This window comes from Pan paniscus, chromosome 9 (assembly GCF_029289425.2).
Source record: "Pan paniscus chromosome 9, NHGRI_mPanPan1-v2.0_pri, whole genome shotgun sequence".
Taxonomy (NCBI): domain Eukaryota; kingdom Metazoa; phylum Chordata; class Mammalia; order Primates; family Hominidae; genus Pan; species Pan paniscus.
The window spans coordinates 124,347,455-124,374,921 of NC_073258.2; the positions used below are offsets into that span (position 1 = coordinate 124,347,455).

The 27,467-nt window shown below is 43.0% G+C and overlaps 1 protein-coding gene and 1 long non-coding RNA gene across 2 annotated transcripts in view; one reads left to right on the plus strand and one right to left on the minus strand.

Annotated features, from left to right (window-relative positions):
• Positions 1–6,888, minus strand: part of SCN3B (sodium voltage-gated channel beta subunit 3) — a 25,100-nt gene extending 18,212 nt beyond the window's left edge. Inside the window, exons 1-2 of the mRNA XM_003819961.6 lie at positions 6,836–6,888; positions 6,357–6,436 (exon numbers count right to left, since the gene is read on the minus strand). Of these exons, the coding sequence (XP_003820009.1) occupies positions 6,357–6,411 (55 nt within the window). The 5' untranslated portion in view covers positions 6,412–6,436; positions 6,836–6,888. The remainder of the gene's footprint in view (positions 1–6,356; positions 6,437–6,835) is intronic.
• A 13,113-nt stretch (positions 6,889–20,001) lies between these two features.
• Positions 20,002–27,251, plus strand: LOC117975058 (uncharacterized). Its single transcript, XR_004665292.3, has 3 exons — positions 20,002–20,308; positions 22,783–22,928; positions 23,019–27,251. It is a non-coding gene; the product is annotated as an uncharacterized LOC117975058 (long non-coding RNA).
• The last annotated feature ends 216 nt before the right edge of the window (positions 27,252–27,467 follow it).

Sequence of the window (27,467 nt, forward strand, 5' to 3'; positions counted from 1 at the left end):
ACACACAACTGTAGTCCCAGCCACTCAGGAGGTAAGAGGATTGCTTGAGCCCAGGAGTTTGAGGCTGCAATGAGCTATGATGGCACCACTGCACTCCAGACTGGTTGACAGAGTAAGACCCTATCTCTTGAAAAAAAAACAACATGATGGTCACCGCAGATTCTTATATTAGGACTTTGAAGATCCCTTCTGATGCTACTTTTTCATGAATTAATAATAAAAACAGAACCCCCCAGAAAAAAAAAGAAATAATACACACTACATTTAAAAACTAGTCCACTGTTAATGGTCAGCCTGTTCATCTCCTGGCAGAGCGTTCTTTCCTAAAAGCAGAGGAAGGTTTTATTTAGAGCTTAATAAGACACTGCCATAAATTAATTTTGAGTCCAAAAACTGTGTTTGACTGACTTAGAAGGCAATGTATTTATTTTAAAACATGGAGTTTAAAAACTAGTGGCACTAGAATTAACTTAAAGTTGTAAACATCAAGGTAAAATAAATTTAATTGGGTTTTCAACTCTCCAGCAAGCTGGGCGAGTCTTATCTGACAGTCTTCAAGAGGACCTATTGCTTCTGCAGATGGTGAGCCACGTTAATGGAGAGAGGACTCACATCTAGGGAGAACTGATCAGAAACATCTTCAGCATATGATGAGTTTGAAGTATTGATTATAGATCTGATTAAACAAAAAGGAAATGTGGTTTGTGCAAAAGTTTGTGAGTGGGCAGAGGGGTAGAGGGTATGCAGCAGGAACTCCGTGTAGTATGGAACCTCAAGGCACATTCATATTTAATGAGAGCTGGCCAAGATAAATTCATTCATTTCATGTTGACAAACTCAGAAGTGGACTAAGAAGTCTCAAGGAATGCACAGTTACAATTATACAGGCAGGGTGAAGATAGAATCTGGCAACTGAAGAGTTGGGTTTGATGTACTATGTAATCTCTCTGAGACTCAGTTTATTCATCGACATCATGCTGAAAATTACATCTGTCTAGTAGGTTTATCATGAGAATTTTATGGATTAATTTACATGAATGTGCTTTGTACATATGTCGTTATTCATGTTATTCTATCTTTCGTTTATTTCCCAGATATACTGAGTGCCTTCTGGGTGCCAGGCATTATTCTAAGCACGAAGAATACACTAGAGAACAAAAGAGAAGAATCCCTGTTTTATGGAGCTTACATTCCAGTGGAGGGAGAGGGAAAACAGCAACATTAAATAGTAAAAAGTGCTGTGAGAAAAAATAAAACAGTACGGGAGAGAGTGTGTGCACAGGGTCATTGGAGGATGGCCTTTCTGAGAAGGTATCATTGAGCAGGCGCTGAAGAAAAGAAATGAGGATACAAGCTATACACATATCTGTGTGAAGGCATGTCAAACACAGGAAATTGCAACTCAAGGGCTCAAGGGGCCCAAAGGAGTGTGTTTGTCATGCTCAACAGACAGCAAACAGTCCAATGTGGAAATTACAGCAAACAACGTGAGAACAGAAGGGGATGAAGTAGTAGGAGGGATGGGGAGGGCCAGATCACAGCAGGTCTTATTGGCCATGTTAGAACCTTGGCATTTGCTTAGAGTAACATGGGAGCAGCAGAAGGTTCTGAGAGGAAGAATGATGGGATCTAATTTGTACAAGATCATATGATCTGATGCTGTGTTGGGAATAAACTGATGAAGTGAAAGGGACAAGGGTGGAATCAAAACAGTTAAGAGGTCTGGTACAGGGATCAGATTGGAAGACGATTTTGTTTGGGTGAAGATGACAGTAGAGCTGGTGGAGTTTGAAAGAAATGAAATGCAAGAAAATGATTTGCTGGATTAACATCTTTGAAAAGGTGAGAGGTGATGTGCTCTAGTGAACAAGTAGATGGGATGGCAGAGATAGAAGCATAGTTAGTTCATTTATAGTTAATGGAGGGAAAGCAGTCAGGATGGCAAATGGGGTATGGCAGAAAGTGGGGTAGCCCCTCTCTTTTCTTGGTTGCCCCTAAGGCAACAATAATCCAAGGTATCATCATAGAGCAAGTCCCACTCCTTCCCTTCTGGTCAAAATCTAGTTTCAGGGCATGAGAACTCTGCTCATATGATCCTGAAGAGTACATTGAAAAATGGCCACAAAGTTCCCCCACCTCTGTTTGCTTGCCTTTTGCAGTATGACTTGCTGCTCCTTGCTTCAAGAGGTAATGTCTGTTTCTCCATCCTTTGAGTCTTCAGCACACCACTGTCTTTCTTTCTTTCTCCTTTTTCTTTTCTTTCTTTTCTTTCTTTTTTCTTTCTTTCTCTTTCTTTCTTTCTTTTTTCTCTCTTTCTCTCTCTGTCTCTGTCTCTCTCTCTTTCTTTTTTTTTTAGATGGAGTTTCACTCTTGTCACCCAGGCTGGAGTACAATGGCATGATCTCAGCTTACTGCAACCTCCGCCTCCTGGGTTCAAGCAATTCTCCTGCCTCAGCCCCCTGAGTAGCTGGGATTACAGGCACCTGCCATCACGCCCGGCTAATTTTTGTATTTTTAGTAAAGACAGGGTTTCACTATGTTGGCCAGGCTAGTCTCAAACTTCTGACCTCAGGTGATCTACCCACCTTGACCTCCCAAAGTGCCGGGATTACAGACATGAGCCACAGCACCCAGTCCACCACTGCCCTTCTTTCTATGAAACCCTCTAGGTATTCAAAGAAGGCTGTAAATATGGCAGGAGCTCAAACTACATTGCTGACTAAAAGTAACAAACTCTTGGAATAATGTTGACCAAATCATTTGACCTTTGTTCTTCTCTTCAATTCCCATAATAATAATGAAGAAATTTATGAGAAGGAAAAACATGATGTATTAATAATGATCATATTTCACTAGGGAGTAGTAGCATCCATCTATCATGAGGCAGATAATAAAGAATTATGAACCAGCTTCTCTGATACCCTCAAATCTTTCTCTTCTTTGGACAATGCCCAATTTTTCCTCCTGAGATTGCTCTAGAATGCTTTCCTTTGCACTGAGATAATGAAAAATTTGATTAGAATATAAACAATTTCCAAAAAGGGGTAATAAATGAGGTTATTTTTAGATGCTGACACCCTGACGTGACTTGGTCTGTCAATTTAGCTGGTCACTTAGGGCCTTGAATAGGATGCACGAAAGATCACCAGGGGAAGAGAGGAAAACACACAGGGCAACTAGAAGGGCAGGCCTGGAGAAGAAGGGCAGAGAAGGTACTAGGTGCTAGTGAGTGAGGCCCTAGGACAGGTGATGGTGTTGGGGAGAGATGGGACGGTAGCTCAGAAGAGAAATGGGAGGACAGGTGCCCTCCTGGCGATTGTGCATAGTAGCACATGTGTCCATGAGAGGTGCTAGAAGGAGCACTGGAAGACTGAAATCAGAAAACAAGGGTTCTCTAGCAAGTCCTTTCCCTTCCCCGAGCTCATTTTCTCATCTCTAAACTGGAAATAGCACTCTTTCCCCTGACTACCTCAGGGATAGACATGAGGACCAAAACAAGCAATGTATTGAAAATTACATTGTAAACTGTGATGCACAGGCAAATATAGGGTTTTATTTATTTATTTATTTTAAAGGCTGGGCATGGTGACTCATGCCTATAATCCTAGCATTATGGGAGGCTGAAGCAGGAGGATTACTTGAGCCCAGGAGTTAGAGACCAGCCTGGGCAATATGGTGAGACATCGTCTGTATTAATTTTTTTAATACAATTATTATTATTTTATTGTATTTTTTAATAAAAAATAATTATTTTTTAAATCTCTTTTAAAAATAAAAATTATTACATGCTTTAACAAAGGAAATAAGGAAACTTTTTTTCATGCATGCAGAAAGTAAATGGAAAGACTCTTTCCCTTCATATTGTACATCATATTTAAAAATCAACTTTGGAAGGGGGAACACATCTAACCCAGCATTATTGTTCAATATTGGAATTGCATGCAAATCAAATGAAATTGTATCTGTGAAGGGCGGCTGTTTTCCTTTCTTTTTTTTTTTTTGACGGAGTCTCGCCCTGTTGCCCACGCTGGAGTGCAGTGGCACGATCTTGGCTCACTGCAACCTCCACCTCCCAGGTTCAAGCAATCCTCCTGCCTCAGTCCCCCTAGTAGCTTGGATTATAGGCACGCACCACTATGCCTGACTAATTTTTGTATTTTTAGCAGAGATGGGGTTTCGCCGTGTTGGCCAGGCTGGTCTTGAACTCCTGACCTCAGGTATCCACCCGCCTCGGCCTCCCAAATTTTTGGGATTACAGGCGTGAGCCACTGCGCCTGGCGAAGGGAAGCTGTTTTTCTTACAGTTAACAACCAAGTGTCCTGAACCACTTCTCTTTCCCTTCCACAGCTTTTCAGTTTGGTGAGACAACACTCAGTTTGCAAAGAAACTGAGAATGGGCAAAGATGGGCATACTGTGTACACTTCTTCCAAAGTTTTTTGGGGTCGGGGAGGGGATGGGCACTCTGTCAATTCTAGCAATATTTTTCAAAGATTTCTCTACCATTCATCTGTGGAGCTGAAAAGGATGTTAGATATCACCCGTGCCAACTTCCAAACATTACACAGAAGGAACCAGATAGCACTTTAAGGTTGTTATATAGTAAGCTAGTGGCAAAGCTGAGACTCCAATGCAGGTTGCACAAGTTCTAGTTAAAAGATTCTTGGATGATAGTATGTTCTCTCCCTCCACTGGAATTCAGGCAGGGATCTCAAAATCTTAGATTAGAGTTTAGGAAGAAAGTCTCTGTAGAGTCTCACTCCAACCCTTATCTACAACTTCAGCTTTACCGACGCTCTTTTTATCTGGCCAGGCTAACATCTTCTAAGCCTCATGTCCCCAGCCTTAGCCTCCCCTGAGAAAATTTCAGCCTTAATCTTCAAGGCAGGTGAGATCATTGGCAACGTATTATGGCTGCTCCATCTCCAGGTCTGGTCTACTCTACTGGGGATGGCTGGTGATGAGTCCGCCCTTGGGGCTGACATTACCTCCCTCCTCAACCTTCCTAGTCCGTCTCATCAGGCATTTTGACAGGAAGCTTGGCTCTGCCTCTGGTCACATGCAAAATCCAGATAATGCTGGCAGCTAGAGTTAGTCCTGGAGGCTTGAAAAAGTAATACTAAAGCAAAGAGGCAGCTCCCATCAGCATGTCTGCCACCGTATAGGCAGGATGAGTTTCATGCCAACCATGGGAACATAAGCTCACATGCCTCGTTTCAGGGAGGCAGGTGGGTACAATTGTGTCCAATTACCCTGTGTATTGATTTTAGCACGGAGAAAGGTAGATAAGATCATGTAAAGCAATCTGTCTGCTGAAGAGAACCTATATTTTATCTGAGGATCTAATCATAGACACCAAGGCAGAGATGCCCAGAACTACCACCCCCACCCCTGCCATACACATACTACTACACTCACCCATGCATTCAGATGTCTATGCCAACATGCTCACACACATGCTAGTGCACACATCCAGACACTGAAATATATTTACATACAGTAAAACATTGTCTCAATCACACAATCAGACATTATCACATAGATCAATTCCCTTTACACACATTCAGGCACTCCAAGACCGTCTCTGACACTCTCATCAGCCTTTACTGTTCCAAGTGTAAGATTCCCTTATTTGGAGGGGGAAGGTCACCTCAGTTTCTCACAGCTGACAAGCAAGAATCTATTCACCTTTGAAGGCAAAAACCCAGCTCTCCTCCCCAAACACCAAAGCATCTTAGTTCCACAGGTTCATGCAACAAACAAACAAACCAAAAAAAAAAAGAAGAAGAAAAAGAAAGATGCATTTCACAGTTGCCTATTTATTTAATATATAGCAGTAAATGGCCGAAGCCTGTTTTCTTCCCATTCCTTGTTAAAATTAAGAAGATGATGAGCAACTAAAGTATTTTCACTCTCAAAATTCATGCATCCAGCTTTTATGGTTTTTTTTTTAATATACAGAAACGAATTTGAAGACCCAGTAAGCTTTCCAGGAGTATGGACTCCTTGATGAGAAATAAAATGTAACCACACAGGAGGTTTTTATTCGTGAACGTGACTGCGTTTCCTTTCAGCAAAGGGAAAGGGAAAAAATACTTTGGAATGATCAGGAAACTGGAGGAAGGGCGGAAGAACCACCAAAGGAGGTTGGAGAATAGCGGGCAAGGGCGGTGGGGAGGCGCCTTTCCCATCTCAAAATCCCAGCTCTCATGGAACCCCTGCCATCTCCATGTCTGGCAGATATGCACAGAGGCAAGCCAGCCAGAGCTCTTTTCTGTCACCAAAGACATCAATGTGTTATTATTGTTAGCATTATTACTGTTACCTGCATCCGGCATGGCGAGGTGCTGGTACTTACCCCAGTAGATAAGCACGAGAGAAGCCAGGGGAAACAATCTATTGAAGGCAGGCATCTTCTGGGGCTGGCGGCTTCCAAGGCTACACAGAGAGATTCCCTCGGTCAAGGACTGCGCCCTCTCAGATTCTTTCGAGGAAACCCTTTGGGACGAACTGCCCCCAGGGGGCGACTTTCTGACCGAAGGAAGGGCCGAGCACCGGTGCCTGGGGAGGCCCTGGGAGCTTTTGGAGCCGGGCGGGGGCTTTGGGCCCTAAGCGACCCCACTGGACCTCCCCAATTCGAGGGAGCTGATCAGCCGCTCCGCGCCCGCTCTCGCCGGCGCTCAGCACCACGGACAGTCGCCTCCCCGCCCACCCCGGAACTCCAGCTTCCACTCGCTCCCCTGCCTCGCTCGTTTGCGCCCAGGGTAAGCTCAGCTCGGAAGGGAGTCGCACTGCTGGCCTAGCAGCCAGGCTGTCGAAGGGTCCAGGTTGATTCACCTCTCGCCTCCCCAGGATCGGTTGCTCTCCGACTGGAATCCTCCCAGCCCCGCGGCTCCTGCCTCGTCCGCCCTAACTGCTTCTCCAGCTGGGCGTGTCCCCACTCCCGAAGCCGCCGGGGCCGCCCGTCTGGGCTACAGAATGCGTTCCACGTCGGTCCCGTCCACGCCCGCCCTCGGCTCCCTGGGGAGGTGCAGCGGGGCCGGGAAGGAAGCGGCAGCTCCCGTTCGGCCAGCGATGTCAGAGGTTGGGGGGTGGGTGTAGAGGGGGAGCCCCTTCCCGGGAGCTCGCCCCCGGATGGTGCGGGGCCCCGACCCTGGGTGGCGGGTGATCAGCAACCCTTCTCTAGGCCCCCAGGCCGTGTGTGCTGTCAGCCCTGACATGCGCAGGCGGCTCTCCGCCCCCACCGCCGCCCCGGACCCTCCCCCTAGTGCACACTCCCCACCCCCTGATGGGCGTGCCCCTCCCAGGGCCCAGCGCCGCGCCGAGCGGGGGCGGAGCCGGGAGCGGCGCAGACACTTCCAGCCCGGAGATCTCTGCTCGCGCGCTCGCTGGTCTCTCCAGGTCTCCCTCTCGCGCCTCCGCACCTCCCCCGAGCTCGGGCGCACCGCCGCCCTCGGCTCACGCCCTCCAGGCAAACCCACTCCGCTCCCGCACGGACTTGCCGGGTGTAGCTCCGGGAAGAGGAGGGCCAGAGCTCTTTCAGGCAATGATGTCATCTGCAAGGCGCGCCGTACGCGGTTCCTGGCTTCGCCTCCCAGACCCCATGCCTTCCAGTTCTCTCTGTCTATCCTTTGTCTAGCCTTGATTAATTGGCCCCGGACACAGCAAACTCAGCAAGATAATCCCTGTTTAGGGCAAATGGGGTAGGGATGAGGCGCACCTGTTCCTGTCTTCACCTCATCACTCAGTGAGGTGATCCAAATGTCAGCGCAAGGGGAGGGGGGGCCCAAGAGGACTCCTCTTCCCTTCCCCAGGTTCTTTGCAGTTCTCCCTTTTCCTTTAATTACTCCTTTTTAATAAAGCAGATAGATTGTGTTTGGCGTCTTCCAACTATTAGCCTCTCCCTAGTCCTAGCAGCTGTTTGAGTGCCCCCGCCCCATCTCTGGAAGGGAAACCTGAAACTTTGCATTCAACTATAAACTCAAATTGACATAACAGATTAGGAATGCCTGGAACTGAAGTAAAAGAGTAATCCAAGAGCCCTCCTTCAGCCTCCTTTTTCTCCTCTTCTGCTCTTTCCAAAAGGGGAAGCTTAACGCTGATATTCCAAAATGGAATAGCAGAGCAACAGCTGACGGTGAGTGGACCAGAAGCAGGAAATGCTCCCTCCTGACATCTCACAGAGTAACAGAATGTCCCCAATCGGATCTTCCTGGGCAGGGAGCCACCAGGCCATAAACTCTGTGCTGTTTGGAGGACTACGCCTTGAAGCATATATACTGTGTTAAATTTGGATGGGAAGTTAAAGTTGACCTAATTCAACCGCTTTTCCAATTTGTGACTTCCCCCAAGAACATTTCGGATGAATGGTCTTGATCTTATTTATTTATTTATTTATTTATTTATTTATTTATTTATTTTTTGAGACGGGGTTTTGCTCTTCTTGCCCAGGCTGGAGTGCAATGGCGCGATCTTGGCTCACCGCAACCTCCGTCCCCCGGGTTCAAGTGATTCTCCTGTCTCAGCCTCCTGAGTAGCTGGGATTACAGGCATACGCTACTACACCCGGATAATTTTGTATTTTTAGTAGAGATGGGGTTTCTCCATGTTGGTCAGGATGGTCTCAAACTCACAACCTCAGGAGATCCACCCGCCTCGGCCTCCCAAAGTGCTGGGATTACAGGCATGAGCCACCGCGCCTGGCCTTGATCTTTTTAGTGATGAGAACTTTCTACATCACAAGTTCACCTCTTCTGATGCTTAAGGAAGTTCTTTATGTTCAGTTGAATTCCGTACACTCCTCCTCCCCCTCCAAACTCCATTAAGTGGCCCTAATGCTGTTTTCTCTTTAAAAGAGCTATGCTTCCTCACATCCGCCCTAAGACATTTTTGTTTGTGGCTACTCTTCCTTAGTTTCTTCCAATGTATTTTCTAGTAGTTTCCAATCCTGTACCACCCTGGCTGCTTTTTCAGGAGGATTTTCAGTTTCTCAGCATGATTCTCCAAGTGACGTCCAGAACAGGAACTGATGGTCCCTGTGTGGTCTGACCAGCATTAATCCAGTGGAATTATGGCTACATTTGCTTTGAAGGATATAACTAGTCAAATACATTTACAGCCACATCTTAGTCATAATCAGCTTATGTTCAATTAAAATCCCTGAGTATTTTTCACTTGACTTGTTGCAGAGTCATTATGTCTTGTACAGGCAATTTTGGAAATTTTATTATGAAACTTTGCACTTATTGCTGTTAAAATTTATTAGTTTCAACCAGTTATCACATTGTGTTAATACTTTTATTGAATTCAGATTCAATCACCCAATATATCTCTCTTCTTTACCCTTGTTTCATCTCTAGGCTTGACAATCACATGATCCACACATGGATATTTAAAAACAGAACCAATAGAAAAAAAGAAGAGATAGTCCTATGGCTTGTTTCTAAAGACCTCATTCTACCTTGACAATGAGCTACTAATTAACATTTTTGTTTGTTTGTTTGTTTTTTGAGACGGAGTTTCACTCTTGTTGCCCACGCTGGAGTGCAGTAGTGTGATCTCGGCTCGCTGAAACCTCCACCTCCCAGGTTCAAGCAATTATTCCGCCTCAGCCTCCCAAGTAGCTGGGATTACAGGTGCCCACTACCACGCCCAGCTAATTTTTGAATTTTTAGTAGAGAGGGGGTTTCACCGTGTTGGCCAGGCTGATCTCAAACTCCTGACCTCAGGTGATCTGCCCGCCTTGGCCTCCCAAAGCACTGGGATTACAGGCATGAGCCACTGCACCTGGCCTAATTAAAATTCTTTAGAACAGTTGCTCAATCATAAAACCCAAACATAGCTCCCTATTTTTTATATGTACGGCATGAGACATTCTGAAAATTTAGAATAAAAGGAATCTGTGAGAGGAATTAGACATCTAGACATCCACAGGAAAGAAATAGGATCAATGGCTTACACTAACACAGAAACAGATTTTCAGCAATACATTTCAAACCTTTCCAAAGTAGGACAAATTACCTTTCATTACGTCCAAGCAGTTGTTATCCAAACAACTGCTGGGATGTTTAGGAAGGAAAACCTATAAAGGTTAGAAATTTGGAATAGATTATGTTAAAGTTCCTATCGTCTTTGAGGTTCTATGACTTTATTGAAAGCCTTACCAAGACTGAAATACACAGACAGACGGAGATATTTTCAGTCTGATAATTTTATCAACTACCACAGCAGGAATTGGCTCAGCTTTACAAAATTTTTCTTATGTCTATTCACGTGAATTGCTAATATTCATAATGTTGTTTTCTAATTGTTTATCAACCCCATTGTAAATAGTCACTGTGAGGATTTTACCTCTATTTTCCATATACCACTTCTTCCCTCTCCTGTATTGAAAATAGGAGCATTTAGTCTTTTCATTCTCCTGCTCTTTCCCTTGATTTTTGGCTGTCACTCTCAGTCACTTTTGCAAGTACCTTAAGTTCCCTGAAGTACTCTTGGCCTTGTTCTGAGAGTTTTAAAATCATTTAAATTAAGCTCTCCCTTCCTCTTTTCTGCCATTTTGGCTTCAATCCTTTCTCGTTGTTGGCTTGGCCTCCCAATTTAATAATCATTCTCCCTTCACAGTTAATGGGTGAAACCATATGCTCTATTCTCCAAAGAGTAGACAGAACAGTCTTTGTATTCTAAAAGATGGGAACTTCTCTTGCTTGAAGCCCTTCCATGGCATCTCACTACACTGAAATAAAATCTAGACTTGTCATCACGGCCTAATGTTGGCCTTGTGCCCTGGCTATCTCTCCACACTCATTTCTACCACTCTCTGTCTTGTCCACCATGTTCCAATTACACTTAATTGTAAAGAAATGTACCTCATAGTTATCAAACTTTTCCCCACTATTAATATTTCCCGTCATTATTATTATAGCCTTAGCATTTGATGTCCCCTTGAAAAATAGTGCACACCCCATGGGACAAGGAAAGGGAAGAAATATGTTCATTTTAAACTGTGGCCAAAGAACACATATGGGACTGAGAGATATCAGGCTCTTCCAAATCATTCCCTCATCCTGCCAGCCAGCTGTGTGGTGTTGTCACCAGGCAAGGGAAGTTTGGGATTAGAATAGGAAGTAGTGACATGATGATTAGATTATGCAATTCCTTCCTGGATTTGCAAGTGGCACAGAACCTGGCAGGTAAGATGGGGCCAAAAAATGTTTGTTGAAATGAATTGGATGTCACCTGACTGATTGTGGAAGCCAACACTTTCCTGACCTCCAGAAGAGCCCTGCCCACCTCCATAACACCCTGTGCACAAAAGAAATGCCATCTGCTCTTGACCAATCTCTAGAAAGTCCATGGTTCTGCCTCAGCCAGAGCACTATTTATGTTTAGTTTTGATCACCCAAACGTGTAAATGGAAATAAAGAAAATATTATCAGTGATAAAGTACTTTATGCTACCCAGAAGCAAAGTTATAATATATTTCAAGTATTGTTATTAGCATGGCATAATTTTTTAATGCATTTCTGGCATGCATATGGCTGAAGCTCTTAGGATAGGCAGAAAGAAAAGATGTGTATTGTTTAATTTTTCACACTGCTATAAAGAACTGGCTGAGACTGGATGATTTATAAAGAAAAGAAGTCTAATTGACTCACAGTTCTGCATGGCTGGAGAGGCCTCAGGAAACTTACAATTATGGCAGAATGCAAAGAGGAAGCAAGGCACGTCTTACATTGTGGCAGGAAGTGGGGTGGGGAACCACCACACACTTTTAAACCATCAGATTGTGTGAGAACTCACTTACTATCACGAGAACAGGGTGGAGGAAACCGCCCCCTTGATAAAATTACCTCCTACTAGGTCCCTCCCTTGACATGTGGGGATTACAATTTGAGATGAGATTTGGGTGGGGACACCAAACCAAATCATATCAAGATGTCTTGTAGAAATAAGCACAGTCATTATCTTTGGTGCTGATCAAAGTCCTGTTGTTGTTCTGAAGTTTTGGGCAACAGCAACATTGAGCCCTGATTGGCTCAATGTTTATAAGCAATATTATTGAAGAAGAAAATGAAACCACAAAATGAGGCCCAGGTGGTAGACAGGAGGCCTGTGTCCCATGCTTAGTGCTGCTCTGAGATAGTATAGTATTGACCTTTTCACCTAATCTCTCTGAACAAATTCTCTCTCTAATTGTCTGCCTCCCAGAGTTGCTGGAAACACAAGGGAGATAATACGAGTGTGTCTTGGATTTTGTCAAGTCCTATAAACCAAGAAGTGTTCAGTTCCTATTTAGATAATTTTTGAAAATCCTTACAGAGATAGGTTCAGCTGTTAACTTCAGCATAATGGGAAATAATCAGATTTCATAATCTATCATTAATCTGTTATCATTTTCATCATTATCATTATATTTAAGGGCATGCATTGGCCCCAGAACAATGATATGCATATATTATTGATAAATTGATAAATTTATTTAATCATTCTAACAATTTTAAAAAGTAGGCACTATTAGAATTCTCCTTTTTTTTTTTTTTTTGAGGGAATAAATACAAGAGAAGTTAAATGACTTAGTCACTCAAGTGCATGGGCAGAACCATAATTGAAACCCGATTTTTTGTCTCCAAAAGCCTTAAGATCTTAATATCTTTCTTTAAGATCTTCATCATTGAAAGACACTTCCATGTGCACATCAGCCAGGAAGTTAACGACTTGTTGTATGTTGTGCAGTTCTCAAATGAGTGTGCTGTGTGTATTTATGTGTGAGAAAAAGTAGGAATAATTCCTTTACTCATAAAACTTCTAGTATGATGGGAAAGTATAAAATCTAAGAAAATAGACATGGGAAAATCCAATATGTTTTGTGTTCTTTCTTTCTTTTTCTTTAGTGGCTTAAAATTTGGAGATCTCACATGGATTAACATGAATGAAAACCTCTTAGTTGTTTTTCTGTTTTCTGTAAGCAACTGTTTAGCCTTATCTAATATAAAAGTTTTATTTTTAAGACACACTATGTATTAGTCTGTTTTCATGCTGCTGATAAAGACATACTTAAGGCTGGGCAATTTACAAAAGAAAGAGGTTTACTAGACTTACAGTTCCACATGGCTGGGGAGGTCTCACAATCATGGCAGAAGGCAAGGAGGAGCAAGTCATGTCTTACGTGTATGGCAGCAGCCAGAGAGCTTGTGCAGGGAAACTCCAATTTTAAAGCCATCAAATCTCGTGAGGCTCATTCACTATCACAAGATCAGCACAGGAAATACCCACCCCGATAATTCAATCACATCCCCCTGGGTTCCTCCCACAACACATGGGAATTGTGGGAGTTACAATTCAATAAGAGATTTGGGTGGGGACACAGCAAACCATATCATTCTGCCCCCTGGCCTCTCCCAAACCTCATGTCCTCACATTTCAAAACCAATCATGCCTTCCCAACAGTCCCCCAAACTCTTAATTCATTTCAGCATTAGCTGAAAAGTCCATAGTCCAAAGTCTCATTTGAGACAAGGCAAGTCCCTTCTGCCTATGAGCCTGTAAAATCAAAAGCAAGTTAGTTACTTCCTAGATACAATGGGGGTACAGGCATTGGGTAAATACAGCCATTCCAAATGGGAGAAACTGGCCAAAACAAAGGACTACAGGCCCTATGCAAGTCAGAAATCCAGCAGGGCAGTCAAATCTTAAAGTTTCAAAATGACCTCCTTTGACTCCATGTCTTACATCCTGGTCACGCTGATGCAAGATATAGGTACCCATGATTTTGGGCAGCTCTGTCCCTGTGCCTTTGCAGGGTACAGGCTCCCTCCCAGCTGCTTTCATGGGCTGGCATTGTGTCTGTGGCTTCTCCAGGTGCACAGTGCAAGCTGTCAGTGGATCTACCATTCTGGGGTCTGGAGGATGGTGGCCTTGTCTTCCAGGACAGGTGGTGTCCCATTTCCTCTGCATGATTGTAGGAAGCACTCCTTACAATTTTCCCTTTCTAAGCATTTATTCCATGACTTAACCCACCACCACTACAACTGCCATCACTCAGATATACCAAAACTTGGGTAAATAATTATCTTTCTTGTTTATATTGATCTTTTCCAAGCTCACATTTATTTCCATTTCTACTATTGGAAGTGATCTGGGGCTGGGCACAGTGGCTCACGCATCCATCTGTGGTAGGGGACCATCTCAGGTGGATGGTCCCCTAGTAGGGACTCTGTGTGGGAGCTCTGACCCCACATTTCCCTTCTGCACTGCCCTAGCAGAGGTTCTCCATGAGAGCCCCACCCCTCCAACAAACTTCTTTCTGGACATCCAGGCATTTCCATATATCCTCTGAAATCTAGGTGGAGGTTCCCAAACCCCAGTTCTTGACTTCTGTGTACTTGCAGGCTCAATACCATGTGGAAGCTGCCAAGGCTTGGGGCTGGCACCCCGTGAAGCCACAGCCTGAGCGCTACATCAGCCCCTTTCAGCCACAGCTGGAGCAGCTGGAACACAGGACACCAAGTCCCTAGGTTGCACACAGCATGGGACCCTGGACCTAGCCCATGAAACCACTTTTTCCTCCTAGGCCTCAGGCCCTGTGATGGGAGGGGCTGCCATGGAGACCTCTGACATGCCCTGGAGACATTTTTCCCATTGTCTTGGGAAATAATACTCTGCTTCTCACTACTTGTGCAAATTTCTGCAGCCAGCTTGGATTTCTCCTCAGAAAATGGAATTTCCTTTTCTATCATATTATCAGGCTGCAAATTTTTCAAACTTTTATGCTCTGCTTTCCTTCCAAAACTGAATGCCTTTAACAGCATCCAAGTCAAATCTTGAATGCTTTGCTGATTAGAAATTTCTTCTACCACATATCCTAAATCATCTCTCTCAAGTTCAAAGTTCCACAGATCTCTAAGGCAGAGGCAAAATGCCTCCAGTCTCTTTGCAAAAACGTAACAAGAGTCACCTTTGCTCCAGTTCCCAACAAGTTCCTCATCTCCATCCTGGATTTCGTTATCCATAACATTATCAGCATTTTGGTCAAAGCCATTCAACAAGTCTCTAGAGAGTTTCAAACTTTTCCACAATTTCCTATCTTCTTCTGAGCCCTCCAAACTGTTCCAACCTCTGCCTGTTACCCAGTTCCAAAGTTGCTTCCACGTTTTCAAGTATTTTTTCAGCAACATCTCACTCTACTGGTACCAATTTACCATATTAGTCCATTTTCACACTGCTGATAAAGACATACCTGAGACTGGGCAATTTACTAAGGAAAGAGGTTTATTAGACTTATAGTTCCACAGGGCTGGGGAGGCTTCACAATCATGGTGGAAGGCAAGGCAGAGCAAGTCACGTCTTACATGGATGGCAGCAGTCAGAGAGAACTTGCACAGGCAAACTCCCATTTTTAAAGCCATCAGATCTTGTGAGACTCATTCATATGACAAGAACAGTGCAGGAACATTCTGGGGTCTGGAGGATGCCCCCATAATTCAATCACCTCCCACTGGGTTCCTCCCATGATACATGGGAACTGTAGGAGTTACAATTCAAGATGAGATTTGGGTGAGGACACAGCCAAACCATATCACACAATGTATTATTTTATTTAATTTTCATGTTATACTTGTGAGATATAAGAGACTATTAATCTATTTTAAAGGTGGCAAAACTGATATCTAGAGAGATTAAGTGACTTGTGTACTATTACACTTCATTCATTCATTCAGAAAACTTTTACGGAGTGCCTACTGTATGCCAGGTACTGTCTTAGTCTCTGGCTTTAATTTTCTTTAACAATAACTGTGAAATAGTGTGGTAAGAGCTATTGTATACAGGTGTCCTGGAAGATAAAGTCATAGCTTTGGGGCCTGGGGAGAGGACTGTTGTAAAAACTTCAAAAGAGTTAACATTTGAGAATTACCTGGAAAGGATAAGTAGAATTTCCCAAAGAGAAGGAACGGTAGATTGGGAGTTATTGGCTGTTTTGAGAGACTCACCTTCTTGATGCAGTTGGTACTCTCATGATTCTTAATTTGGGGCATTTTTCACCAAGTGACACTGCCATTTTCAAGTAAGATTGTGATTTGGAGTAGCTGAATAGAGCAATGGAAAAGAGTGATACCTTTGGGCCACACAGATTTATCCTGGCCACTCTGCTTGTTACTTGGGGGAAGTTATTTAATTCCTCTGAGCCTCAGTTTCTTCAGACATAAAATGAGAATATTAATACTACCTATTTTGTGGTTATTTATGAGGATTAAATAAGTTAAATGTATGTCACCTGGCACAATGCCTGGCCCTTAGCATAAACTTAATAAATATTAGTTTATTTCCCTTCTGTATAAATAAAGAGTTGGCACTATTGCTACCTTTATTTATATATTTTTTTAGGAAATTAAACTCAAGAGAAGTTCAATGACTTGGTCATTTAACTTATATGTGGCAGAGCCACCCATTCTTCGTTTTCTATTCTTTGATTTCTCTCAATCACCACTCTCATGAACCCAGATTTCCCAGCAGCCATATGGCCAGGAAAGGCCTTGTACACCAATCCCAGGATGAAAAGAGGAAAGAGAAGGGCCTCTTTAACTAGGCTATCTGAAACAGAAACATAATCTAAGAGTTATTGCATTTCAGTAAGTACTTGCAAGACAACATGACTATACCTAATGTTTGGGTAAGACATAGTGCCGGACTTTGTATTTCAGAATGATTAATGAGGCATGCTGAAAAAAGCCTGACTGAGATGAATTATTTCATCCTGCTATCAGACCTATTCTTCCCTGCTCCCACTCCCTGAAGGTGACACCTCCCACACCTCCCACAGCACACACTCCTATTTTTGTCAAACAGCTTGTAACTGGATGCTTTGGGGTCTGTCCCTATCACTAGGCTGTGGTCTGCCCTCTAGAGCAAAAAATTGCATTCAGAATCCCAACATGAAGATTTGAAAACACACTCCCCCTTGCTACTGTGGTAAAGATGGCCCCACTTTTTCTATGTCCTCCACATTTTAAGGAGTGGCAACAGGAACTCACTCACCTCCTAAGTGAATGAGAAACCTGTATAGGAGGGTGGGGATGAGTAACATAAATACATTTTTCTCTGGGTAAGAAGGTTTTGAATTTCCCAGGGAAATTAGGAAAATTTTTATCTGAAGGGCCTGCAGAAGGAAGCAAAACACCTGGAAAATGGTATAAAGACATTCATAATCTACAGTGAGGACAACACACCAGTTGTGACAAGGTGGTACATTCACAAATAGTAATGATACAGAGCAGATCAAGGTAAGATATATGGGATCAGAGGACAAGTTATACCCCCAAACAGTAAAAGATACATGAAGAAGGTGTATTTTAAATAGGTCCTGGTTGGGCACAGTGACCAAGGTGGGCAGATTGCTTGAACTCAGGAATTTGAGACCAGCCTGGGGAACATGGCAAAACACCATGTGGACAAAAAATACAAAAGTTAGCCAGGCATAGTGGCACATGCCTGTGGTCCCAGCTACTTGGGTGGCTGGGGTGTGAGGGTTGTTTTAGCCCAGAATTTCAAGGCTGCAGTGAGCTGAGATCAGGCCACTGCACTCCAGCCTGGGTGACAGAATGAGACCTTGTCTAAAAAAATAAAAATTAAAAAAGTAAAATAAAACAGGTCCTGAAGCAAGGATAGGATTTCTACAAGATGTAAAAGCATGACATTCTTGGCAGGAAAAAAAAAAAAAAAAACACCAACAAAAGCATAGAAGCAGAAAAGTTTCAGGTCTGAGCTGGGGAAAGTAGATGATATACTTTATCTGAACATTGGAAACATTTAGAGAAATAATAGTGATTAATGCTGGAAAGATAAGTAAGTAGTCTTAATGCTTATTAAGGAGTTTGGACTGAGTTTGATAGATAACTGGAAGCTGTGAGTAAGGTGATATGAAATGAGTTAGGAAAAATTAATCTGGCAGAATAGGAAACATGGAATGAAGAAAATTAGGACAAATGTTTGCAGTAGCCATAGTAAGAGGGAAGGAGAACCTGGTGTAAGGCAGTGTGAAATGGAGACATCTGATCCTAAAGAAAATGTGAGGGTGCAATACATTGGATTTGGCAACTGACAAGATATGAGGCAAAAGAGGAAATGTCACTCTAGTTGTGGTAGATTGGGAAAACTTTTTATACTACTGATACCACATTATGTATAAAAAGTTATGCCATTTAGCATATGGAAGTTACAGAGAAGATAGCAGGATTGGTGATTTGGGGGAAAAAGTGACAGATCTTGTTTGGCATATTTTGGGTTTCAGATACTGATAGATTGTCTGAAAATTTAAGTCAGGTCCTCAGAAAAAATAAGGGCTGGCAATTCAGATTTGAGAGTCATCCATACACAGTGATAATCAAAGTAATGGAAATGGATGATATTTAAAAGAGAATATAAAGAGATAGAAAGTCTGAGAGCCAGGCGCAGTAGCTCATACCTGTAATCCCAGCACTTTGGGAGGCTGAGGCAGGTGGATCACTTGAGCCCAGGAGGTTGAGACCAGCCTGGGCAACATAGTGAGACCCCATCTCTACAAAAAGTAAAAAAAAAATAGCTGGGTGTGGTGGCACTCACCTATAGTCCCAGCTACTAGGAGGCTAAGGTTGGGGGATTGCTTGAGCCTGGGAGGCTGAGGATGCAGTGAGCCATGATTACACACACCATTGCACTTCAGCCTCAGTGACAGAGAGACACCCTGTCTTAAAAAAAAAATTCTGAGAATACTTGAATTTAGGAGAGAGAGGAAGCAGTAGAGCCAGTAACAGAGACAGAAAAAAAAAAATGATCAAAGTGACAGGATGATATGGTTTGGCTGTGTCCCCACCCAAATCTCATCTTGAATTCCCAAGTGTTGTGGGAGGGACCCAGTGAGAGGTAATGGAATCATGAGAGTGGATCTTTCCCCTGCTGTTCTCGTGATAGTGAATAAGTCTTACAAGATCTGATGGTTTTATAAGGGGGAGTTTCCCTGCACAAGCTCTCTCTTTGCCTGCTGCCATCTGTGTAAGACGTGACTTGCTCCTCCTTGCCTTCTGCCATGATTGTGAGGCCTCCCCAGCCACATGGAACTGTAATTCCATTAAACTTCTTTTTTTTTGTAAGTTTCCCAGTCTTGGGTATGTCTTTCTCAGCAATGTGAGAACAGACTAAATCACAGGAGGAGATCAAAACAGTGCTGCATTAGGGAGTAAAGAGAGAGAATGTTCCATGTCAGCAGGGAGTTCTGCAGCAGAGAATTGATTGGGGGAATAATTGGCTAGGAGACTTAGTAACTAGGAAATCACTGATGACCTTAGGAGGACTGTAGTTGGAGGGAGTGAGGGACAATTACATAATGGAAGATGTTAAGTAGGAAGTGTTGGTGCAAACCTAGTGGATGTGATTGGTTTAACTATAATTTCAAAGCCTCTGATAGTGGGAATGGAAGAGAGATTGGAAAATGATGAGACTTTGGAATAAGTAAGGGTTTCCTTAGAGAAGGTTATATAGACAAAAGCTGAGACATTAACTCAGAAGGAAAGTTGGAAGACGTGACAGAAGCGAGGTAACTGATGGAGGAGCACAGTTCCAAGGAGGAAGAAGGAACTTGAATCAAGAGCAATGCCCAAGGGATTAACCTCAGATTTAAGGGAGGAGGAGGAAAAAGAGGAAAGATACACAGAGATGCTGAAGTGGAAAGAAAATAATTTGAAGTTATCAAATGTGAAAGAATATGTCTCAGTGAAACAGGAAATAAAGTCATCTGCTTTGAGTGGGGAGCTGAACAGAATCAGGGCCTTGTGCAGAATAAGAGAGAGATGGAAAAATCTCTGAGAAGTGAGATGATGGATTGATTAAAGGTGAAGGAAAGCAGTGAGCATCAGTAAACCCAACAAAGAACAGATTCAGGGTGGATCCAGTTAAAACAGTTTCACAATTTTCTCCAATAACAGTTTGCAACCATTCTTGAAGGCTGCAGACTTGGCAGACTTGGCAAGGTGGAACAGGAGAAATACAAAGTATGGAGCTGATATGGTTTGGCTGTGTCCCCACACAAAGTCTTATCTTGAATTGTAATCCCCATAATCTCCACATGTCAAGGGAGAGCCCAAGTGGAGGTAGTTGAATCATGGGGGTGGTTTCCCCCATGCTGTTGTCACGATAGTGAGTTCTCAGGAGATCCGATGGTTTTATAAGTGCTTGGTAGTTCCTCCTGCGTTCATTCTCCTTCCTGCTGCCTTGTGAAGAAGGTGCCTTGCTGCTGCTATTATTGTAAGTTTCCTGAGTCCTCCTCAGCCATGCTGAACTGTGAGTCAATTAAACCTCTTTCCTTTATAAATTACACAGTCTCAGGCAGTTCTTTATAGCAGTATGATAAAAGACTAATACAGGAGCCATCCTAGGGTGGTAGTGAATATGTTTGTGAAATGGTTAATAATATGCCAAGCCTGATAGATGTGATAGAAAAGGAGAATAGAGGATCATAGTGTGACTGATGGTGAAAATAAAAATAGAAATTCCTTTAGGGCTGGCAAGCAATTGAGTGAGGAGGAAGGAAAGTTGATGATGGTAAGAGAGGATATTTGGGGGTTGGCATCTTTAATTTTGAGCCATGGTGAAGGATAAACAAGTCTGTGTTTTAGAGTTCTTGCTAAGTGACTGAGGTGCATTGCAGGTGGAGGGCACTGGAGTTCAGGACATCAGGAATACATAATTGTTAACGTTTATACATTTCTCTACAAATTTGAGTTATTTTTCAAGAAGGAAATAATACTGCTAGTTTTTTTTTTTTAAAGCAATAAAAGCAACACTGATACATTATAGCATTCCAAGGAACAAAACAGAGGGAGAAATTTCAGGTTCACATCCAGGTCAGTAAGTCAGCAATTCCTTACTGAACTCACGTATGTTTTGCTGGACTGGATTGAAAGTTATTGGATGTTTGGCAGTTCTCTGGAATAAAAAGAAAAGAAAAAGAACAGGTGAGGCGAGAATATGGGAAGCATTATTGGCATGGATGACTGGCATTCCCCATGGTGATGGTGGGAGAAGGGAGGACAGCCATTTTTCATGTCACTGAGTAAGAGATTATAGGGAAGCTGGTAGAGAACTCTGAGGATGGTGCAGAAAGAGTGACAAAGTGACTTGTATGAACTCCACAAAAGAAGAGCTGGCTGAGTCCTGTGGCCACAGCTATGGTCTGAATATGGGCATGGGGGCAAGGATAATGAATTCTTCTCTTCCTGGAGCAAAGAAGGAGGTAGAGCATATGGCCTCCTTTGAGGGGATTACAAGGAGTTCAGTATTGTTGAGAGTAGGGGAGGGGGCAAGAAAAGGCTCAGTGAATAGAAGTGAAGGACAGACAAGTCAAAATCAGGGAAGAGTTTTTTCATAAAAGGACAAAGCTGACTTCAAATAACATCATGGTTCTCTGCAACTGGCATTTATGATGTGTAAATATAGGCCAAATAAATAAGTAACTGCATTGTCAGCGATCCCAAAGGACCTTGAAGGCCTTGAGAGAGGAATCAAATCTCAGAGGGAGAAGATGCCTCCTGTTTTTATGCAGAAGAGAGGAGACACACCCTTGGCCCTGTTTTTGTGTGTAACTGAAGTGGAAGCTAGGAGTAAGGAAGTGGCTGCTTTTTAAAATCTCATCCCTAATGAGCCAATGCTTTGGTCTTTATCTTCTGGACCAGAGGGAAAAGGGATAAAAAGATTTCATCATTTTTCTGAAACAGACAAAGTGAGGGTGATTTTTGGTTTTTAGAGTAAATTGACAAGAACCTTAGATTCCTTTAAGTTCTACTTTCCAAAATCAAGAAGTGGCTTAAAAACACAAAAACAAACCCTAAACCATATAAAGATTATAGGCTGGCCTAAAAAAAAGTGGGGGGGGGGGCGGGGGCTAAAGAATCTAATTCATACTCTGGCATTAAAAATTGGATTACAGTGCCAGGTTCATTGCGAATGCCATATACATGTTTGCTATTAACATTTTATTTTATTAATTGATTGATTGATTCCCCAGTGTATTTCTCAAAAACATTTTATTTATAACTGATATTTACTAGCCTCTAAATTGTGGAGCATTACATATATTATCTCATTTAATTCTCACAACAACTCTAAGAGTTATGCGTTATTGTTATGCCCATTTCACTTACGAAGAAACTGAAGTGCAGGGTGGCCAGGTAAAGCTGGCGAAGTCACATGGCTAACAAGTGGAGAATCTGAGATTGAAGTTCAAGTTTGTCTGATTCCAGCGGCAGCATGCTTACCACACTATCTTACACCAACTTTTTTGTGCCAAGAAATGTTATAGTCCAGAGGAAATAAACACAGGGTGAGGTAACATGACAATAGGATAAACTCGGATTTATGCTAAGGAAGAGCTTCTTGAGCGTTTGGAAGACACTAGAAATCGAAGATAGATACATCTTCCTGGAGTTGTTGTCAGCAGGAATAAGGCAGAATGACAGCTAGAAATCTGTCCCAACCTCATCTCCTCTGTGAATCTGTCCCCTGGCCAGGGCAATTTCCAGCGAGCTTTCTCCTGTTTGAATGCAGCCCCAAGAACATATCCCAGTTCCCACTGTAAATCCTGAGTTGAAAATGGCATCGGGAGGCACATGCCAGCACCCTCCTGCAAATGCCAGCTAGTCTTTCCTTGGCATCCCAAGTACATCATCCATTGGCTTCTGCTCCATCATTTCTCAGCAATGTAGAATATATAATTTTATTATTTAATAAATAAATGTAATGTATTTATTTCGCTTCAGGATGTGGAGCTGAGAAGCCCCGATTTCCACTTTCTGACTCCTAGACTCAGCTGATTTGAACCCCTCAGTGGAATAGCAGCAGCCCATCCGCAGCTTTCCTAGAAGTTCCTGACCTAGCAGCCTGAAATGCATTCTAATCAAGTGAGGTAAGATGAACATCCCCTGCAGCTTTATTTAGATTCGCTCAAAAAGTCACTCGCTGCTCTCAATTTGCATGAATGTCTGTTCCCAACTAGACAAGGCTGTGGCTGGAAGACTCCCCTGAGCCAGGGAATTGAAGCTGCCTCTGCAAGCTGAATTCGTAATTGCCATGAGAAGGCAACAGCATCAAATCCTCCAGCGTGTCAATTCTTTAGGCGATGGATGAATTGACAATTCCTCACCTTACATAGGCACCAACTGACTGTTGGTCTTTGCCCAGCTCTGGGTTTGTACCTGCCCTTCTGCCCCCAGCGATGGTGTCATTCTGACCTTGATCTGGGAATTGCTGTTCTTGTCAGCCTATTGGCTCCCTCCGTTGAGGGAGACAGCTCTTTTGAGTGTCCAGGAAATGGAGGTACAAAGGTGGACAAATATCTACACTCGGAAGGCAGACAACAGTACCCCCCAATTTCTGTTTGCACATAGGTGAGAGCAAGAAAAAAAGGAGAATACATTGTAAAGAGTTTTAGTTCAGACACAATATGAAAGCACTTGATTCTAATGTTATTTTTTAAAAATTCAACTAAACACATGTAGGACAAATATGGAACCATATCCTAGAGTTTGTTTTTTATTTTTTCTTTCTGAGATGGAGTCTTGCTCAGTCGCCCAGGCTGGAGTGCAGTGGTGCGATCTCAGCTCACTGCAAGCTCCTCCTCCCGGGTTCACGCCATTCTCTGGCCTCAGCCTCCCGAGTAGCTGGGACTACAGGCGCCCGCCACCACACCCGGCTAATTTTTTTGTATTTTTTGATCTCCTGACCTTGTGATCTGCCCGCCTCGGCCTCCCAAAGTACTGGGATTACAGGCGTGAGCCACCGCACCCGGCCTAGCGTGGTTTTTAAAGAGCTTTATTATCCTGCTTTTTAAAACTTTAATACATTTTCCAAATTTCTACAAAGAGAACATATCTCAACAAAATTAGGAAAAAATGCAAATGAGAAAAGACGGATACTCAAGTGCAGCTCAGTTCAGTCCAGTGCCAGCTGGCCAGGCCTTTTGCGGCAGGCAGCCTATAAAGGTGCTCTATAAAGATACTGCACGCCTGGGTCTGGATTCTCCAGGGAGCAGGTGGCTCAGAGAGAGCATCAGTGACAAGAGCAAGGCAGATGGTGGGAAGGCGAGGGTGTGGGTGCCACACGGTAGCATCTCACACACTTCTGTTCATTCCATAAACAGGTTTAGTAAGCACCATTTCCTGGGGGAAAGTGTACTTCTGGAAAGAATCGTCTCTTGGAAATGAAGATCTTTCCCTGCTGCAGAATAGGCTTAAAGAAACAAGTGCAGGCAGACAAGAGGGTCCTCCAGACCATGTGTCTAGCCAAAACTTTTTTTGTTGTTAATAGAGACAGGTTCTCACTATGTTGCCCAGGCTAGTCCCAAACTCCTGGGCTCAAGTGATCCTCCTGCCTTGGCCTTGCAAAGTGCTGGGATTACAGGTGTGAGCCACCACAGCTGTCCTGGCCTAAACTTAATAGTAAATCTACATCTGTATTCCGGAAAACCTATCAGAATAACCTAAAGTGTTAGAGCTTGTGGAAAAAGGCAATGTCAAAAAAAGAAAAAAAATAAAATAAAGAATAACTCTAAGTGAAGTAAAAATATTAGTAATGATAATAATACGTAATGAATGCTAATTCTATACTGGGCAGAGAGTATTATTTTATTTAACCTTTACACCAACCTTTTGAAGTAAATGCCATTGTTACTATGTCCATGTTACAGATGAAGAAACTGAGGATTAATGAGCTTGAGTCACGTGCTCAAGGCCCCATAATTGCTAAGGATCAAAGCCCTGTCTGCTCTGGGTGGGACTCCAAAGTCAGTGCTTTTGTTCAAAATATTACTCTGTTCTTCTGAGAGTAAGAGAGGCTTGGGCCAGGCATGGTGGCTCACGCCTGTAATCCCAGCACTTTGGGAGGCTGAGATGGGAGAGTCACTTGAGCCCAGGAGTTCAAAACCAGCCTGGGCAACATAGTGAGAACCCCCATCTCTAAAAAAGTAAAATAAAAAATAAAATTTTGGCCAGGCACAGTGGCTCATGCCTGTAATCCCAGCGCTTTGGGAGGTGGAGTCAGGTGGATCACTTGAGGTCATGAGTTCGAGACAGTCTGGCCAACATGGTGAAACCCTGTCTCTACTAAAAATACAAAAATTAGCCTGGTGTGGTGGCACATGCCTGTACTCCCAGCTACTCAGGAGGCTGAGGCATGAGAATCGCTTGAACCCAGGAGGTGGAGGTCGCAGTGAGCCAAGATCACGCCACTGCACTCCAGCCTAGGTGACAGAGCAAGAGTCATCTCAAAAAAAAAAAAAAAAAAAGACTTAAATAAAAAACAGAATAAGTGAAACAGGCTTTATTCTCTCATCCAATGGTTGAATTCTTTCTAAAACCAATAGTTCAGATAATAGCTAACTCACCTGCAAGGTGGTCCATGCACCATCTGGTTACTTTAAGAGAGTTAGTAGAAAGTGATGATAGGCTGAGAGTGGTGGCTTGCCCCTGTAGTCCCAGCACTTTGGGAGGCACAGGTGGGAGGATCATTTGAGCACAGGAGTTTGAGACCAGCTTAGGCAACATAACGAGATCCTATCTCAATTTCTAATTAAAAAAGAGGAAGTGATGCTAAATATTTTTATAGGTAAAAGTTTTAATTTGATCTTTTTTTGGTCCAGTTAACTTGGATTCGTCATATGCTTTTTCTCCTGGACAATCGGTCAACACAATTATTCAGTACCTCATCTGTAAACTGCACTGTGTCATTGCTGTGGTTAGTGCTAAAGAAATGTGAAGTATGTCCTTTGTTCTCAAGGATCTTATAAAGTACCTGGGCAAACAAAACTAACAACCTGAACTATGTCATGTCATACTACTGTTAAAATCCTTCAATGGCTCTCTATTATAATTAGCATACTGTGTTCAATAAGGCTTCTTTCATTCCCCATCCCATCCTCTTAGCATTTTTTTTTTTTTTTTTTTTGAGAGATGGCATCTTGCTCTGTGGCCCAGGCTGGAGTGCAGTGGTGCGATCTCAGCTCACTGCAACCTCCACCTCATGGGTTCAAGCGATTCTTCTGCCTCAGCTTCCCAACTAGCTGGGACTACAGGCATGTGCCACCATGCCCAGCTAATTTTTGTATTTTTAGTAGAGACAGGGTTTCACTATATGTTGGTCAGGCTGGTCTCAAACTCCTGACCTCAGGTGAGCTGCCCACCTCGGCCTCCCAAAGTGCTGGGATTACAGGTGTGAGCCACCGTGCCTGGCCTCCTTAGCGTTTATCTCTATGTTTGAAGGCTGTTTTATGTGTACACCTGTAACTTTCTGCTCTTGGGCTTGTTTTTCTGGCCACGAGTATGCTAATCCTACACAGGGCCAGCTGTAAGTAACAGAGAGTTAATGCCTGACAGTGAAGGGATTTGGTTAATAATGAGCTCATGTCCATCCATGGTGTCACAAATGACAGCATTTTTTTTAATGGGTGAATAGTATTTCATTGTGTATATATACCACATTTTCTTTATTCATTTGCTGTTGGATACTTAGGTTGATTCTATATCTTGGCTTTTGTAAATAGCACTGAAATAAACATGGACATACAGATATGTCTTCAATATACTGTTTTCCTTTCCTTTGAATATGTACCCATCAGTGGGATTGCTGGATCACATGGTAGTTGTATATTTAATTTTTTGAGGAACCACAGTGGGGTGAAGTTGGTTAACAGCAGGGTATTGTATATTACAAAATAGCTAGAAGGGGGGCTTTTGAATGCCCTTATCACAAAGAAATAATACGTGCATAAGGAGATGGATATGCTAGATACCCTGATTTGATCATTTTACAACATAGATATGCATTGACACATCAAATTGTACTCCATAAATACGTACAATTGCAATTTTAAAAGTAATGAAATTATACATTGAAAAATAAAAGAGCCCAGCTTCCCGGCCTCCTGGGTGCGTGTTCTACTTATACTACTTTTTGGAGTTTCTCAGAGGGATTGAGACGCAGGTGCGGCCTGTTCAATGACACACCTTTTATTGGCTTCATTTTCTTTCTTCTCGGTCCCACTGCCATATCTTCTAAATAAACTGTGGCTGCTCAGACTTGTCTCAGGACTTGCTTCTGGGAGGGTCCAACCTATGTCAAAGGCTCTGTGTGGTCTGGTTCATGCCTACCTCCCAACCTCAATTCACGCCATGACATTTTGCTCATTGCGTTCCAGCCACACTGGCTTTTCAAGTTGTTTACACCTGTTCTCTCCCTATGACATGTTATTTTTTCTTCTTTACATGATTGGCTCTTTCTGATCCTTCACATCTGTGCTTAAATGTTACACCAAGGAGGATGTCTTTCACAACCCCAGTCAAACATAGTCTTCCACGTTCCAACCTGGTCTTTGCATTCACAGCATTTACCACCCCTTATTACTGTACAAGTGTCTGTGTGTTACTGATATGTGATCTGCTTCCCGCTTGAA